At 57.0% G+C, this 16,035-nt stretch overlaps 1 protein-coding gene across 16 annotated transcripts in view; it reads right to left on the bottom strand.

Moving 5' to 3' along the window:
- Positions 1-16,035, bottom strand: part of MICAL3 (microtubule associated monooxygenase, calponin and LIM domain containing 3) — a 134,121-nt gene that overhangs the window by 18,532 nt on the left and 99,554 nt on the right. For 10 of the 16 annotated variants that reach the window (XM_038741181.1, XM_038741180.1, XM_038741188.1 and 7 more), the window contains 9 exons: positions 14,396-14,485; positions 11,974-12,111; positions 10,066-10,128; positions 7,135-7,251; positions 6,094-6,264; positions 5,475-5,572; positions 2,529-4,386; positions 1,786-1,880; positions 135-185 (listed from right to left, as the gene is read on the bottom strand). In XM_038741181.1, coding sequence (XP_038597109.1) covers positions 135-185; positions 1,786-1,880; positions 2,529-4,386; positions 5,475-5,572; positions 6,094-6,264; positions 7,135-7,251; positions 10,066-10,128; positions 11,974-12,111; positions 14,396-14,485 — 2,681 coding nt within the window. The remainder of the gene's footprint in view (positions 1-134; positions 186-1,785; positions 1,881-2,528; positions 4,387-5,474; positions 5,573-6,093; positions 6,265-7,134; positions 7,252-10,065; positions 10,129-11,973; positions 12,112-14,395; positions 14,486-16,035) is intronic. The other 6 variants (XM_038741185.1, XM_038741187.1, XM_038741193.1 and 3 more) reach the window with 4 other exon arrangements.

The raw sequence follows: 16,035 nt of genomic DNA, 5'->3' as shown, positions 1-16,035 counted from the left end.
AGCTACGATACCATGCATGTACGGCTGGGGTTAGTACTAATGTGACTGGGCGGTCAGGAGTGGGAATCGGTCCGACTGGTTAATCTGCGGACATGCATGCAACGGTGGCCAGCCGATGGGGATGGAGACGCTACCTTTGACGAGTATGATCTCTTGAATGCCAAGGCGTGAGGTACATAAATCGACTTTAAAGGGGATGGCAAAGGAAAACAAAACAAAACAGTAATGATAAAAAAAAACGAACACACAGAAATGGAGCAAAAATCAGTTAGAGGTTTCAAACAAATACACGGGACTGAAACACGGGATTATGGTCAAATGCCACACAAGACTGCACAAATGATGGGCTTGGCGGGGTCTGGAGGGGCGGCCGGGTCGGAAGCTGCCAAGGCAGGAGCGGCGGCAACAGGGATGGGAGCCGAAGAGGCATCGATTCTGTCTGGGGACTTTCTCCCACACACCTCTGGGCAGAGCTGTGGCCCCAGCCTTTTGGGAAATGTGTGCCCCCTGCCCAGAGGGGCAGAACCAACCGGAACCCACTGAGACTTTGGACTTCGCGCCCCCTCCCCTATTTGCCTTTCACGGGTCCTCTCATCTCCTACGGTACCTGGGTCCCCAGAGGCTGGGAAGTCCAGGCTCCCAAGAGAAGCGAGTGAGAGGCAGAGCCTGAACTAACACAGGGGAAGTCTGATTTTGGGGAATAGAGCTGGCTGACCTCTCTGGGGTCCGCTGCTCCGGCCCCCTGCCCCACCGCCTTCCGTTTCCTGACGTATCGTTCTGGAGCTTTGGGGGTGCTGGGGCCTAGCTTTGGGACATGGTGTGTCCAGAAAGGGGCATGAAGATGTTAGGATTCACCTACTCAATTCCCAGAGACCCCCTGGACCATTTGCTCGGCTTTGCACTTGCCACTTACCCTCCTGGACCCTGATCCCAGCATCTACCAAACCCACCATCGAAACCGGACCCTCCCTCCCTCCTTCTGTCCATCCCTTTCTCTTGGAATCCCAGCGTTGGGTACAGCCCGGGGCTGTTCACCCAGGAGATCTCCCCGACCTGTGCCCGAGGGAGGCTGAGCACAGCGGGGCTGTCCCTGATGTAGGCTGCACAGGGAGGTCAGTGGGTCTCTGAGGAAGCTGGGTGGCTCGACGGGAAGGATCAGGCCTTGGCCACGGCTGGTCTAGCGGACCCCATCCCCGGGACTGCCCGGCCCCCTTCCTCGAGTTGGCCATTACTCAGGGTTGAGGGTTGGGGCCTTCCAGGGGTGTTCCCATGGAGCTGAGCGTTACTGCTTACAGTTCATTATAGACTGCAAGCTCCCTGAGGGCAGGAAATTTGTGTTTTGTTATCTCTGCTCTCTCCCAACCACTTAACACAGTGCCAATCACTCAGTAGGTACTCAATCAATCCCAATGACTCACACACACACACACACACACACACACACACACACACACACACCCCACACCCCCACCCACAACAGCTTCACTAAGTGTGTTCCTATTTCCTTCTCATCCAATCTTCTCTCCCCAAAGAGGTGGGTTTGGCCCGCTATCTACTGCCCCCATCTTGTGCCCACCCCATGTTGGGGCAGAATTATAGGAACACAGTTGCACAATCCCACAGTTCCACCTCTATTTCAGCCAGGCTGGCTACTCCGTCAATGTTTCCCTATCTCCCTGCCCCCCGAGAAATCCAACCCTGTTTTTTAACCTTGATATCCTTCGCCCCGGGAAACCCCAAAGCCAAGACGGGCCGAGATACGGCAGCCGGCTGGGCTCTGCCTACCTCTCGCTTGGACTTCTGGGAGGACCGCTCGAGGATGTCGTCGCTGGAGAGGTCGGAGTCCTCGGAGAAGCTCAGGTGGCGGCGAAGCTGCAGCTCTGGGGAAGGAGGAGGGGGGTGGGGAAAGGTGGCGTGAGCTCTAATCCAGCCTGTATGATAAGCATGGTCATCACGTTCACTCAGATTCCCTGCTTCTCCTCTTGGCCTTCTTTCCACTCTCCTTCTCCAAACTGTGCCACTATGGCACCTTCTCAGCAAGGACAACTGTTCCCTCCCAACCCAGTTCCTGCTGCTGGGAAAACTGCCTTTGGGAACAAGGCTGGTTCTGCCTGCCCCCATAAAACGTCCTGTCCAAGGGGTCCACCAATGGGAAGCCCTCTGGAGAGAGTACAGAGTCCCCACCCCCGGACTCCTGCTCCATCATCCAGGCCTGGAGGGTGGCCCTGCTCTCCCCGAAGGGGATTATGTTCCAGGAGAAAGAGGCCAGTTGGTCTTGGTGGTCCAAGCTGCTCAAAGAGACCCAGCCTAGGAGATTCCGGTGCCTCTGAGCCAGTGGAAAAGAAGGGGAGATTGGGAGTCCTGAGGCCGATTTATACCTGGTCTGCGAGCCCAAGGCCTCCCGGAGAATCTCCGCAAGCTCGGAGCTGCATGACAACAAAGGGTAGTGGAGTTTGCCCGCTGGCCCCAGGCTCAAGTGGAGGAGGCCGCCAGGACCCGGACGCCGGAGCTGCCCAGCTGATCCTTACCTGCCCTCAGTATGGGTGACGTCTTGTGCTTTGCAGAATCCACCGTGGCGCCGCTGGAGGGTGTGCTCGGGCATGACCTGTCGTCCGTCTTTTTCTTCTTGTCCTTCTTGTACCCAGAGAAGACCGACTTCCAGAGGGACTTGGGCTTGGCGGCCGCTTCCTCCAGGAGGCCACTGCTACCAGGCCTCTCTGGGGGCGGGCAGCCCTCGCCCTTGGGTTTCTTCTCTTTCTTGTTCTTGCGGGGAGAGAAGAGGGAAGACCTCTTCTTGCTCTTCCCGCTGGAGCCCTCGGAGGAGGTGAGGGAGCCGTCGGGGCCTCCGGAGTCCGAGGGAGGGGAGAGGAATCCCTCACCAGTGGCCTCCTGCTTTGGGGCGGGGCCCTCGGAAACCCCTGGGCCCGGCCACCTCGGGGCCTCGGGCGCCGGCTCTCGGGTCCAGGCGGGCAGGGAGGAGGCCTGGCGTGAGGAGGGCAGCGGAGCCCCGGGGTGCCCCGTGGCAGCCGCCAGTTCCATCTCCTTCATCTTGCTCAGCTGCCTGGCCATGGCGTCGCGCAGGGCCTGGCTCTTCACCGATTTCTCCCGGGCTCTCATGCGTTCCTCCGCCAGCTCCTTGGCTTGTGGTGACACCACAGGCAGTCCTCTCGAGGGTTCCGGGGCAGGTGGGCGGACCTTCTCCCTGGCCGGGGCCTGGGGCTTCTCCGGGCGACCCCAGCAGCTGGGCGGTGTGAAGAACTTCTCCTGGAAGCTCGTGTCCTCCGTCCGGTCATCGTACGTGTCCTCCACGTCGTCCGCGAAAGGGATCTCGTCAACGCTCTCCACAAAGGACTTGCGCACCTCCTCCCTGGAGGACTGAGCCGGGTCCCCGGGGGGGCGGCCGCGCTCGAGGACGTCTGGGGGTGGGGACGGGGGACGCGGGGGGACGGGCCCCGGCCGGGGCTCGGTGGCGATCGCCCAGCTGGCCTGAGGCCTCTTCCGCCGGAGGGTGGCCGGCTCCTCGTCCCGGGGCGGGGGCGGGGGAGGGCTGGACGGGGGCGTCAGCATGGTGGACTCGGAGGTGTTGAAGCTCTGGCTTGCCAAGGTCCGCAGGTTGGAGGAGCTACCGTGAAGGCCCAGGCCGGAGCTGCTGGACAGATCCTTGCGCTCCTCGTGGCAGCTTCGCAGCTCACGGTCCGAGGGCGACTTGGGGGTGAGTGGCGAGAGCCTGTCTCCCTCTAGTTTGGGCGGGCCCGGCCTCCTTGGGGCAGGCTGGGGCTTCAGGAGGCGAATCCCCTCCTCGCCCGCGTACGACTTCAGGCTCACGGGGTCCAAGACGGAGGTGGGAAAGCCGGGCTCTGGCCCTTGGCTCCTGCCCACGGGGGTGAGGCCGAGGCTCCGGCGGATCTCAGCGCTCTTCATCCAGAACTCCTCCACAAGGTCACTCCGCTTCAGGGCCTCTTCGGCTGCAGTGGGGCTGCCTGAGCTGTCCGGGCTCTTGAGGGCCAGCGGGGTGGACGTCACAGCTGCCGTGGGCTGGAAACGCACGGGGGATTCCGTAGGGGATGGGACGGATGTATCGGAGGAGGGCTGGGGCTGGGAACAGATGGGTGGCTGGGAGGCGGAGGGGGAGGACAAGGAGGCGGAGGGCGATCCCCTCGTCGGGGATGCCTTTGGAGACTCGACCGCTGCACCCGGTGTGATGGCCTCGGTCAGGGCCACGGGCTGGGACCGGATGGGCGACGGTGGTGGAGGAGGGCTGGGGACCCTCCGAGACACGGCAGCCTCCTCTTCCGGCTCCCGGATGAGGAGGAAGGGGTCTGGAAAAAACCGGTCCCGTGGGGTTCGTTCCCTGCTGGAAACGGAAGCGTAGGGGACTCCGGCATCCTATGGGAAGGAAAGGGGCAGAAAGTATCAGAAGACACCTGGGAGACGCGGAAGGGGAAGATCTGCAGACTTGGCTTTAGGGTTCCTCCCGTGTGCGCGCGCAAGCGTGTTCTGGCCATGGAGCCCCACGGATGCTAAGGGTTCTACCTAAGAGAGGCTCTTTCAGAGCCACAACTAGCAAGGGTCTTGCGGACAGACACGACGAAAGCTTTAAAGCCATGACGTGCTCAAGGACATCCACACTTGCGCTTCCTCCGGCAATCAGGCCAGAACTCAGGATCCTCCCAGGCAGAGAGCTGCAGCCACAGTTTCACCACCATAAAGGGGACGGGCTCAGCACCGGAAGCATATGCTCAGCTCTGACATTCTGGGGATGTGCAGGAGGGTAGAGCTTGGGGTCTAATTTACCCTCCGATCATTCAGAGGGCCAGGGTGTGGGGGACCCTCATTCCCGGACTGCAGTGGAGAGAGGAGGAGCTTCCAGAGGGCACGTCGGAGATTGGGGGCGGAGCAGGGCAAGGTCCAGATCGGGGGGCAGAGCCCCCCCTCCTTCCTCTCCTCCTCCTCCCCCTCTCCATCCCCCCCCCAACCTTATCTCCTTCCCTTCCCCACAACACCTGTATATATGTTTGTATGTATTTATTACTCTATTTATTTATTTTACTTGTACATATTTATTCTACTTATTTTATTTTGTTAATATGTTTTGTTTTGTTCTCTGTCTCCCCCTTCTAGACTGTGAGCCCACTGTTGGGTCGGGACTGTCTCTTTATGTTGCCAACTTGTACTTCCCAAGCACTTAGTACAGTGCTCTGCACACAGTAAGCGCTCAATAAATACGATTGAATGAATGAATGAATGAATGAATTCAACCTCCGCTAGCTGGGAAGCCCCCACAAACCCAGATACAAACCCTAAGGAGCAGAAATGTTTTTCAAGGTTCCTCAAGACAGTGAAGAGCCTCTTGGAAGAGCCCAGGGGGCACAGTGCCCTCAGCCCGGTGGTAGAGGCCTGGATGGGTCCAAACCCACTTAACCAAATGTGTGCAGATGCACGCACGCATGCACGCACACACTGGCTCCACTCACCTCTATCCTGGGGCTGCCGGCTGCAGGAAACGGCAGAGCACTTGCCCGAGGAGACTGGATGGGGCTGGAGGGACCCGAGGGGCCTGGGATGAAAGGATCTGGGGAGAGGCAGAGGGAGGGGTAACTTCAAAAGCCATACTGAACTGGCCAAAGACTGACCAGATGGATAATCCTCGGCACCCGACTGGCTGAGGGTCAAGAGATGGGGGGGGCAAAGTCAGTAGGACCTCCCCAACAAGACGGAATCTTCTCAGGCTCCCGCATCCCGGGAAGAATGTCCCAGGTTCCACGTCATTGGAAATCTAACGAGGCTGACCACGGAAATGATTTTTATACAAGAAGGACCAGGTCCTGGAACTCTCTCACCCCAACCCCTGGAAGTCTATGGCATGGAGGAATTTCCAGGGAACGTGAAGTAGCTTCTCCTTGCCCTAGGACTCTTAGAGAGCGCTGAGGCCTGTGGCACTCCTTCTCTTGTTCTGAAAAGGAGGGAGGAGGTGGGAGTGGTCCGGCTACAAGCCCCAGGGGCTTCCTATGCCCTTCTCAGACCCCCACGCCATACTCCAGCCAGCCAATCGGACTTGGGGATTCTGGGCTGCCAAGCATTGTGTGTAGGTACCTGCTTCTCCTGCGGTGGGCAAGAGGGCTAGCTCTTGCTCTTCCTCCTCCTCCTCCTCATCTTCCTTGTCGTCAGACACTCTGAGCTCCAGCTCTGCCTGTACCTCTTCCCGGTGCCGCAGGCGACACTCGGCTTCGGCGTCGGACGGGAAGTCGTCAGACCAGCGCTGATCTGGTTGGGGGAAGCAGGTTTGGAGAGCCAAACTTTCTTCACTGGTTACTCCTGCCACTGGCCCCAACCATGTCCTGGACCGGTGGCTGGGACAAAGTTCCCTACCCTGCATCTCCTACTCACCCACCTGCCTGGGAGCCGACCCCAGACCCTCCCACCTGCGATAGCTCTCAGTTTCCAGTTCCCCAGGCAGCAGGGTCTTCTAGATCCCAGGGCGCAGCTGCTAGGTACCACCCCTCCTTCCTGCCTGAAATGCAACTGGGAATATGACAGGCCTCTAAGAGAAGGAAATTCTCCAGTCAGGCCATCCCTCAGATCCTTCCGACGTCTGTTCGGCTCCACTGTTTTCCCTCTCTTCCTGCCACCATTCCTTGATTTTCATCTTCTCTCTGACCCAAGCCACAGCTCCTACCTATAGCCCCTCAAAGCCCCTTAATTCCTGTCTCCACAGTTGGCTCCATCCCCTAACTAGGCAGCACCTCTGGCCTAAGGGCCTCTGCAGAAGTGTGCAAGACTCTGGTGGGTTCCCAGCATCCTCTGGAATAAGTGGATGCATCTTCAGTTTACAGGCAGGGAAAATGAGGCACACAGCACCCAAAGACAAATCCAGGTCATTGGTGGAGCCAGGAATAAGTCTCAGGAGTCCAGAATCCCTTAGCCCAGGGCTCTCAACCTGAGCACAGGTCTGAAGTACGGAAAAGTGGAGTTTAGATTGGAATGGAGCAGGGGACTGGAGTCATCTGCATACATGATGGTTGTTTCCCTAATCTGCTGCCCAAAGCACCTGCCACAGCACTGGCGCCCTACTCCCCTATGCTGGGCTGGCTAAGCCACCTGATAGCATCCCTCAGGCTCTGGTGTTCAGCATACCATTGTCCAGCTCGGCGCCAGTGTCGTCCCCGTCCTCGGCGGCCTCCCCCTCTATCTCGGCAGGCTCCGGGCCCACCTCGTCCTCTTCCTCCTCCAAGTCATTTTCTTCACCGGGGTCTGCAAAGCAGCAAGATTGAGAAAGGGAAAGAGACACCGTCCGTGTGGACGGGAGGGGCCGGAGCCCTCAGCGTTTCCCAGGCCCACAGTCTGAAGGCAGAGAGGAGATATCCTGCTCCGCCCTCGACTGGAGCCGGGTTCATCGGGATGGAGCGGGGGCTATTGCAAAGGGGTCCCTCCAAACCTGCTGGGAAACCTGAAAGGGGCTCAGAGGGCAGTGCGGGGAAAGGCCACAAAGAGCGGGAAGAAAGTGTCCACTTGTGGCTCAGCTGGGCCAAACTGACAGCTCCTGTTTCCAACCAGGTGGATGGTGCCCAGGGATCAATGGGCAGAGGGAAAGACTGCGAGAGGAGAGCAGAGCAGAGCTGAGGGACAAGAAGAGGGCAGATGGACAGCACTGGAGTGTGAGTCCACCCTCAGACTCTTGGTAGGGGAGTGGGACGGGGAGGAGAGAATCTGTGGCGATGAATTACGTTAGGGCAAGGCTGGAACGGACTCCTCCCAGCAGCCTGAGGGGCAGCACAGACATCGGGGGTGGGGGGGTCCAGAGACCCCTCCAGGCTGTAGGTGAGCTATGGCTACCTCTCCACTCCTTCTCTCCCGTGGTTGAGACGGCCCCTCGCCACCCACTTGGGACCCAGCGACAATGGGGAGACCTTCAGATGCTGCTTCAGTATGCCAGGGCTCACCTCCTCCCCCTGGGGCTCCATGACCACTGGTAGCCAGCCAGGAGAATTTGCTGGGTATGGGGCTTGGGCACTCTGGAAGGACCCTTAGCACGAGGTAAGCCCTCAACAGGGCCCTTCCCCAGGGGAGTCTGGGGCTTTTCACTTTGGGCAACTGTTCTGCTATTCAGGGCCTCTGGCCTGGAGACCCGGAAGTTTTGGAGGCTGCTGGAGCGCGACAGGGGGTCAGGTGGGGAACCACCATCAGGATTCCAGGCTGGGCCACACCATCTGCTGCTGGCTGCTCTTGGGGGGCATTTCAAATGGATGAGATGGATGTCCCAAGACCAAATGGCCCTTCGCTCCGGCTTTCCAACATCCTCCATGGGCAGCACCCATCCACCCAAATCCAACTTCCGGGGAGCCACAGAAGATTGGGTGAGATAGGAACAGGGGTGGAAGCTCCCCAAGCCTCAAGAGATATGGGGAAATTTCCAGCTCAGCACCACCAGCTCTCTCTCCATCAGAGGTCACGGAAGGCGGTGGCACGGCTGCCGCGACCCTGGCATCGCCGGGGAATGCTGTCGTGCCAAAGCCGGCCAGGCGGGCTTCCCAGAAATCCCCGGTCCTTGGTCCAAGCTGTCCCCCAGCCCCCGACCCTGCCTGCTGGCTCCTCCCGATCATATTCCAGAGACAATTCACATCCCACAAGGCACAATGCTTGAAAGACATCTCGACCCATAGATACGCAACCCCAAGGCCCCTCTGCAAGAGGCTCCGAGGTGTGTACTGTAGCCACTCTCGCTGTTGAGAAGTAAACACAGGAGTCACCTAGAGATCACTGCAAAGGACTCCCTCATCGGGCCCAAAGACAGACCCTATTCATGGATTGGCCCTCTGGCACCCACTAAAGTTTTCCTTGTTGACATTCACATTACAGGGGTTTCTACTATAGGAGTCAGAGGAACAAGAAGACCGAAGTTCTCGGGGTACCTTAAAGAAACAATTCAGTTGTGTATATAAGACAACAGACGGGAAGGTGGGGCCGATGCAACAGCAGCAGAAACCGAGCGATACACGGCTTGGGGTGTGGGGGTGTGGAGGTGTCGGTTAGGATGGAGAGCAAGAGGCCAGAAGCTGCCACACAGATGAGGCGCACGCTAAGGAAGCCAGAAAACTGCATTGTGTCTAGTACTCGGTTCCTCTCGGTGGCCAGGTGGGGCCGACTCCCTATTCCGACTTCCACTCGGCCTCCCCGGACCGACCCGAGAAGCTAACTAGCGGAAGAGAATGACTAAGGCTAGAGCTGCCTCCTGCACGTGACACTAAACTGCAGGTCGGACCGCCTCCCCTCTCAATCCTTCGGGCAATCCCGGAAGCCACCCTCTCCCCTGTCCTCTCTTTTCCTTTCCTTTGCTGCTGCTGAGGGAGGAGGTGGGTCAGGTGGGAGTATGAAAATGGAGGAAATATTTTTAAAAATGTTAAAAATCCCCATCCCGTTGAGTCAGATTGTCCTGGAAGAACAGGACATAATCAGGGTGGGGAGGGCAACCGACCTCCGTCTGGTTGACTCGGTAGCCAGCCAGGGACCACAGACGGGACACGGCCCTTGGCTTGCTGACCCCAGCGATAGCTCTCTGGCCGCTCCCATTCTGGGATAACTTCCTCCTCCTCTTCCTCCTCCTCCTTTCCATCCAACGCCACCACCGCCTGCTCTCGCCAACTCACTCAACCAAGCGGTCCTCACAACTCCCAGCTTCTCTCTCTGCAACTCGTCAGGGGCCGTCCGGCGGGGACAGGACCCTCAACTGCTCCCCAGGATGAGTTCTTTCACAAGTCAACTTCGCCCCACCACTCTAACTCCCATTTCTGCACCTTGCTCCCAGCCCGGATCCCTGTTCCTTGTTCTGATTCCTCCTGAGGATGCCCCTTTCCCTCTAACCTGCCCTGAAGGGGTTAAGATGAGAGTCTTGACTCATGCAAGGCATACATGCACCCTCTGACCCTCCCTCCAACCCTCCCTCCCGGTCTGGGCATGCGGTAGCGACAGGGCCTGGGTTCTAGTGTTAAGGTACCAGCTGAGCCGCTGAGCTCCAGCAGCGGGGCAGGGTTACTGTGAATTGGCAGAGGGCAAACATCACCAGACTACCTCCGGAGACCGTCTCCAGCCAGGCCTGCACCGCTGCGCGGCGTACGGAGGGAAGGTCGAACGCTGAATTTAAAACAAATGATAAATGCACAGGTTACACACAGTTCCACGCTGCCACGGCCCAGGGCCGCAACCTGGAGTCCCTCTGAAGCGGGGACTGGATGCCTGAAGTGGCTTTGGGAGGTGGAGATAATACCGGAGGACTGATGTGGGTTAATCAGTGACCTCGGCACCCCTTAATGGCTCAGATGACAGGGTCATGAGGGCAGGGGAGGTAACCGGGGCAGCAGGACCAAACCCAGAGTTCCAAGATGCCGCTCCTGGCCAGGCCCAGTGGCCTGAAAAGCTGGACAAGGGATGCCAATTGGAGAAATTCAACCATTCATCGCTTCACGGGTCCTCTGGGCAACTGGCGGGCTCCTCTGCCCTGGTAGCACTGCCAACAGTGGACCATCTCAACACAAGTTTTTCCCAACTATACCACAATTTCCCTGCTTTAGGCCAAGCATGGAGAGTGACACACCTGTCCCCCATGCTACCACGCCCCTGGTCCACCCCACACCGGCCAGCCTATTCCCGCGACACGCCAGGACCCTAGGGTGAGACCAACCAGGCCAGAGAAGATGTCTATCCAGGAGCAGCACCCAGAGGATGGAGTTTTCCAGGCCTTCCAGAAGAAAATGGAGCACAGAATCAAGAAGGCAGGGGTAACCTCCCTGCTGACTTTGGCCAAGGTCCCTTTTGTTTGTAGATGATGGACAGAGAGCCATCCCCGGGCTCTTTGAGACCCTTCAGAGAAGAACAAAATATCCCCAAAGACCAGCCTATGGCCCAGCAGGCCCTCGGCCTCAGCAAGGACTCTTTTCTCAAATGTTTCGCTTGGCAATAGGAACTGGAGAACATACTGTCAACAGGTGCCGCTTGCTGTGCGGGAAGGGCAAACGGGCATCATAAAGCGAGTGCTATGAGAAAGAGGTTGAAACCACTTGGAAGCCTCAGTGTGTCAAACACAGAGATGCTAAGGGGCCTCGGGAGGGTAGAAAGAGGACAGCTGCAGTATCCTGCTGCCTCCTCCTCCGTTTCCACCTCTGCTGGATTCCTTCTGAGCAAGATGAATCTGGGAAGGAAGCAGGCACTCACAATAACAGTAATAATAAAAAGTGATCATTGTGGTATTTGTTAAGTGCTTTCTATGTGCCAAGCACTCTACTAAGCACCGGGATAAAGACAAGATAACTAGGCCCCACATCAGCTCAGAGTCTAAGTAGAAGGGAGAATAAGAATTGAATCCCCATTTTGCAGATGAGGGAACTGAAGCACAGAGAAGTGAAGTGAGTTGTCCAAGGTCACACAGCGGGGAAGTGGTGGAGCTGGGATTAGAACCTAGGTACTTCTGGCTCCTAGGCCCATGCTCCTTCTACTAGATCACACTGATTCTCCAAGCTACAAGATAATTGCATTGGACACAGTTTGTGCCCCATGCGAGGCTCACAATCTAAGCGGTACTTGAGGAAAACACTCATCACCCCTCCAACCTCAAATCAAGAGACAGGATGACGTGGGCCACTGCGTCCCTCAGCTGTCCCCGATATCCCTCTCCACAGCGTGCGCAGACTCAGACACACAAAGACACACATGCCCTAAGCCCCACAGACAGACATTAACTAGCTTGACCCAAACCCAGCTTGCCACCAACACAAGAAAATGGACCAGAGAGGTGCCTTCTACTAATCGGCCGCAGATGGAACTGAGGGCCGGGAGAGTTAAAGGCCCCAGAATCCGCAAAAAGTACACTTGGCTCCCAACAGACTCCAGAGCAGATCCCAAGGTGGTGAAGAAAAAGGGAACCCTTACCCCAGAGCCTGGGAGAGAGATGTCTAAAGCTCCGGGACTGGGGGCAGAAATTACCTCTAGAGGTGGAGGGTTTGGAGGCAGATGCCATTTTCTCCTCCTCCTCTTTCTCGTGGATGTGTGTCCAGTGCACATCTGCCAGAATCTCCAAGGGATCGATTGGATTTACGATCTGCTGAAGCCTCAGGTTCCCAGCTAGTGCCCCGGGGACCGGGGAGGGAGGGGGTTCGTAGTGGGTGAGGGAGTGGGGAGGGAGGAGGAAGGGCAGGAAGGAAAGAGTAAAAAACAGGGAGAGAAGAGGAAGCATGGGAAAGAACAAGGGAGCAAAACACCACAGAAAAGGAAACAGAGAAACAGAAGTTATTGGCAAAGACCAGGTCGAGTTGGACAGAAATGGGATCCAGTAGTATGTGTGTTGGTTTGGTGTTTTTGTGTGTGTGTGTGTGTGTGTGTGTGTGTGTTGGGTATTTGTGTGTGTGTGTGTGTGTGTGTGTGTGTGTGTGTGTGCGCGCGCACGCATGCCCCAGGCCCTGCTGGCCAGTCGCCCCCACCCCCACACCCTCCACCTGCAAAGTTTAGTCGATACAAGCACAATGCTGTTAGTTACAGGTGAAGTAGTTTCACGCAACTCCCCTGGGGAGGAAGGCCACCATCCTCCAAAGGTTCCCCGATGCCACCCCTGGTGGTCCCATGACCCCCAATGGTGCCCCCAAACCCCAGCCCTGGGTGGGAGATGGAGCCACCTAACACGGAGTCTGCCCGAGCTGGTGGCGAAGGGCCTAGGCCCCGCTCCGTCACTTCTGCCCAAGGCAGGGCATTCCCAGCCCCCTTTTTCCACTTGGCTGGGGTGGGGAGGGATCTCGGGAGCAGCCCAGGTTTAGAGGAAGGCAGTTCTCTTGGGATGTGGCACTGTCAGGCCTAGCCAGTGGCTGGCTGGAGTGGAGACTGTTCCCCATGCCCTGGACCCCGCTGCTTAGTTCACCTTTCAGGCTGCATGCTCATGCTTTGGAGTTTGGTGTTAACTGAAGAGGGGTTGCGGATCCAGCAGCGGGCTGGCGGGCTGGGAGAGGGAACAGAGGTCTTCTCCGGATGGAGATCCTGCCATTTAAACAGCTCCAGAATCTTCTGATGGTTCTTTCCAGATCCCCAAAGCCCCACCACACAGTCCCCATCCCCCTGGGCCCCCGTGGTTAGTGGACATCATGCCACACAGCTGGTTACAATGCCAGGGATGGCCGACAACTGGTTTGGGAGGGATGCTGGGAGAGGAGGGGAAAGGAGAGTGTTTTCAGGCCACAAGAGCAGGTGCCACTGATCAGCAAGACTTTCTCTGGGTGCTAACCTGCTGTGTACCACTGGATTACCAGGGGGCGGGCAGGGGGGGAGCCCACTGTTGGGTAGGGACCGTCTCTATATGTTGCCAACTTGTACTTCCCAAGCCCTTAGTACAGTGCTCTGCACGCAGTAAGTGCTCAATAAATATGATTGAATGAATAATGGCACTGGGCAGGGGCCAGGCTATTCCCTTTCCACTCTGCTGGCCCGTAGCTGCTCCTCAGCTGAGCTCACCTTCGCCCAGGCAGGGCTGCTGGTGGGGACTGAGGGAAGGTGACTGATCATTCCCCACCTTCTAGACCGTGAGCCCACTGTTGGGTAGGGACCGTCTCTATATGTTGCCAACTTGGACTTCCCAAGCGCTTAGCACAGTGCTCTGCACACAGTAAGCGCTCAATAAATACGATCGAATGAACGAATGAATCATTGCGGAGCAGCGGAGAGAAGATGCTTACTCTTCTCCGGAGTTCCTGTTTGCCTTCCCCTGCCAGCTGTAGCCTTGGAAGGTTTGGAAACTAAACAACTTAAAAAATGAGGGCTACCTGGTTTGCAGGGGGGGCTCTTGAATGGGAAATTGAAGAGTGAATGTTCAAAAGAGCCAGGGCCCAGAGGAACCTTGGTTCACAATACTACGACTAACAATGATGATGATAACGATGATGATGATAATAATGAAAAAAGACTATGTGCCAACCACTTTGATAAGCACAACAACCGCATATGCTGGTATACAGTCCCCCTATAGACTGTAAGCTCACTGGGGGCCGGAAATGTTTTGTTTGTTACACTGTACTCTCCCAAGCGCTTAGTACAGTGCTCTGCACACAGTAAGTGCTCAATAAATATGATTGAATGAACGAACGACTAAGGGCACTGAGGGGTGTCCAGGGGCCGGTCAGAGAGGCCCCCCGGCTGGGGGGAAGCAGTCCACCCGGGGAGGGAGACCCGGTCACCTTCAAACATTTCCAATCTCTCCCTTTCCCCTGGCTTCTCCTCCGATCCGCCCGGACCCGCCCACACCTCCACGGGGGTCGGCGGCTGGGATTCTCAGGTCTCTCTGACCCCAGCTTCATCCCCGTCTTGTGGGACCTGCTCTCGGGAGATAAGTGGGGGAGGCTGGTGGGAAGGGGGACACGCCGGGTACCTTTAAATGTACCCGTATCCTCTTCGTTTGTGAGACGCTGGAGCCAGTGACCTTGCTGGAGCTCTCTCTCCCAGGGGCAATACTCCCCCTCTACAGCAGGGGGCGCCACGCACCCAGGCAGCATTAAAAGCCATCAGCGCGCGCAGAGAGGGGGGGGGCCCAGGAGAAGAAGGGAAGAGGAGATGATGCCACAAGAGAGATGAGAGAGAATGGACAGGAATTACGCTCAGTTGAAAGGCCACGGACCCTGCCCAGGTCCAGCAGAGCCTCTGCCTGAAAGCCGAATTCCCCTGGCAGGTTACAATCAATCGATCGATCAATCAATCGTATTTATTGAGCGCTTACTGTGTGCGGAGCACTGGACTAAGCGCTTGGGAAGTCCAAGTTGGCCACATAGAGAGGCAGGCCCTACCCAACAGTGGGCTCACAGTCTAAAAGAGAGAGGTAACAAAGAGAGGTTCCCGTCCAGGGTGCCGGAACGTGGAGAATGAAACTCCAAGTGCTACCACTACTCACAGTGCTCAAGAGAAGCAGCGTGGCTCGGCGGAAAGAGCCCGGGCTTTGGAGTCAGAGGTCACGGGTTCAAATCCCGGCTCCGCCAACTGTCAGCTGGGTGACTCCGGGCAAGTCACTTCACTGCTCTGGGCCTCAGTTACCTCATCTGTAAAATGGGGATGAAGACTGTGAGCCCCGCCATGGGACAACCTGATCACCTTGTAACCTCCCCAGCACTTAGAACAATGCTTTGCACATAGTAAGTGCTTAATAAGTGCCATCATTATTATTATTATTAAGTGCCATATAATAATAATTATTATTATTATGTCTTGCATCGTGGGCCCTGACAGCCCCCACCCTGTGCCAATTCTAAGACCAGCAGTTTCCACGACGGACCCAGGGACCCAGGACCCGAGCAAGGCCCCAGAGGCGACGCTGTGACAGAGGATGGCTGTCATATCCCATCAGCCCGGAATGACGGCCGTATCGGCTCAGCAGCGGGTAGACGACTGTGCCACTAACTGAGAGTGTTCTGGAAAATCTAAACGGCAGGTCAGAGAACCAACTAGGGAAGGGCTGGGGGACATTCTGGGCACTGGCATTTCAGCAGTCGAACAGCATACCTCTCTCCCAAGAATGCTTTAGATACTGCCATCCCGGTTTCCAGAGGAAAGAACATAATAATAATAATGATGACGGCATTTGTTAAGCGCTTACTATGTGCAAAGCACTGTTCTAAGCACTGGGGAGGATACAAGGTGATCAGGTTGTCCCACATGGGGCTCACAGTCTTAATCCCCATTTTACAGTTGAGGGAACTGAGGCACAGAGAAGTTAAGTGACTTGCCCAAAGTCACACAGCTGACAATTGGAGGAGCTGGGATTTGAACCCATGACCTCTGACTCCCAAGCCCGGGCTCTTTCCACCGAGCCACGCTGCTTCTCTATCCACCGCTTCTATTCTCTATCCGCTGCTTCTCTATCTTTATCCCCATCTATCCACGAGCCGAGCCATTACTCTGTCAGCCCGATGCTCTGCCTTGGCCTGTGTTAACAGGAAACTCGGAGGAACTGTGTGAGTGTAACCCTCCTGGACACCCCTACCTTTTCCTCTATTGGCCCAGGCTAATCCTCAATCCCTT

Source organism: Tachyglossus aculeatus, assembly GCF_015852505.1.
Source record: "Tachyglossus aculeatus isolate mTacAcu1 chromosome 12 unlocalized genomic scaffold, mTacAcu1.pri SUPER_6_unloc_1, whole genome shotgun sequence".
Classification (NCBI taxonomy): Eukaryota; Metazoa; Chordata; class Mammalia; order Monotremata; family Tachyglossidae; genus Tachyglossus; species Tachyglossus aculeatus.
Note: the sequence above shows the minus strand (reverse complement) of the source record. Positions and strands in the feature narration are given on the sequence as shown.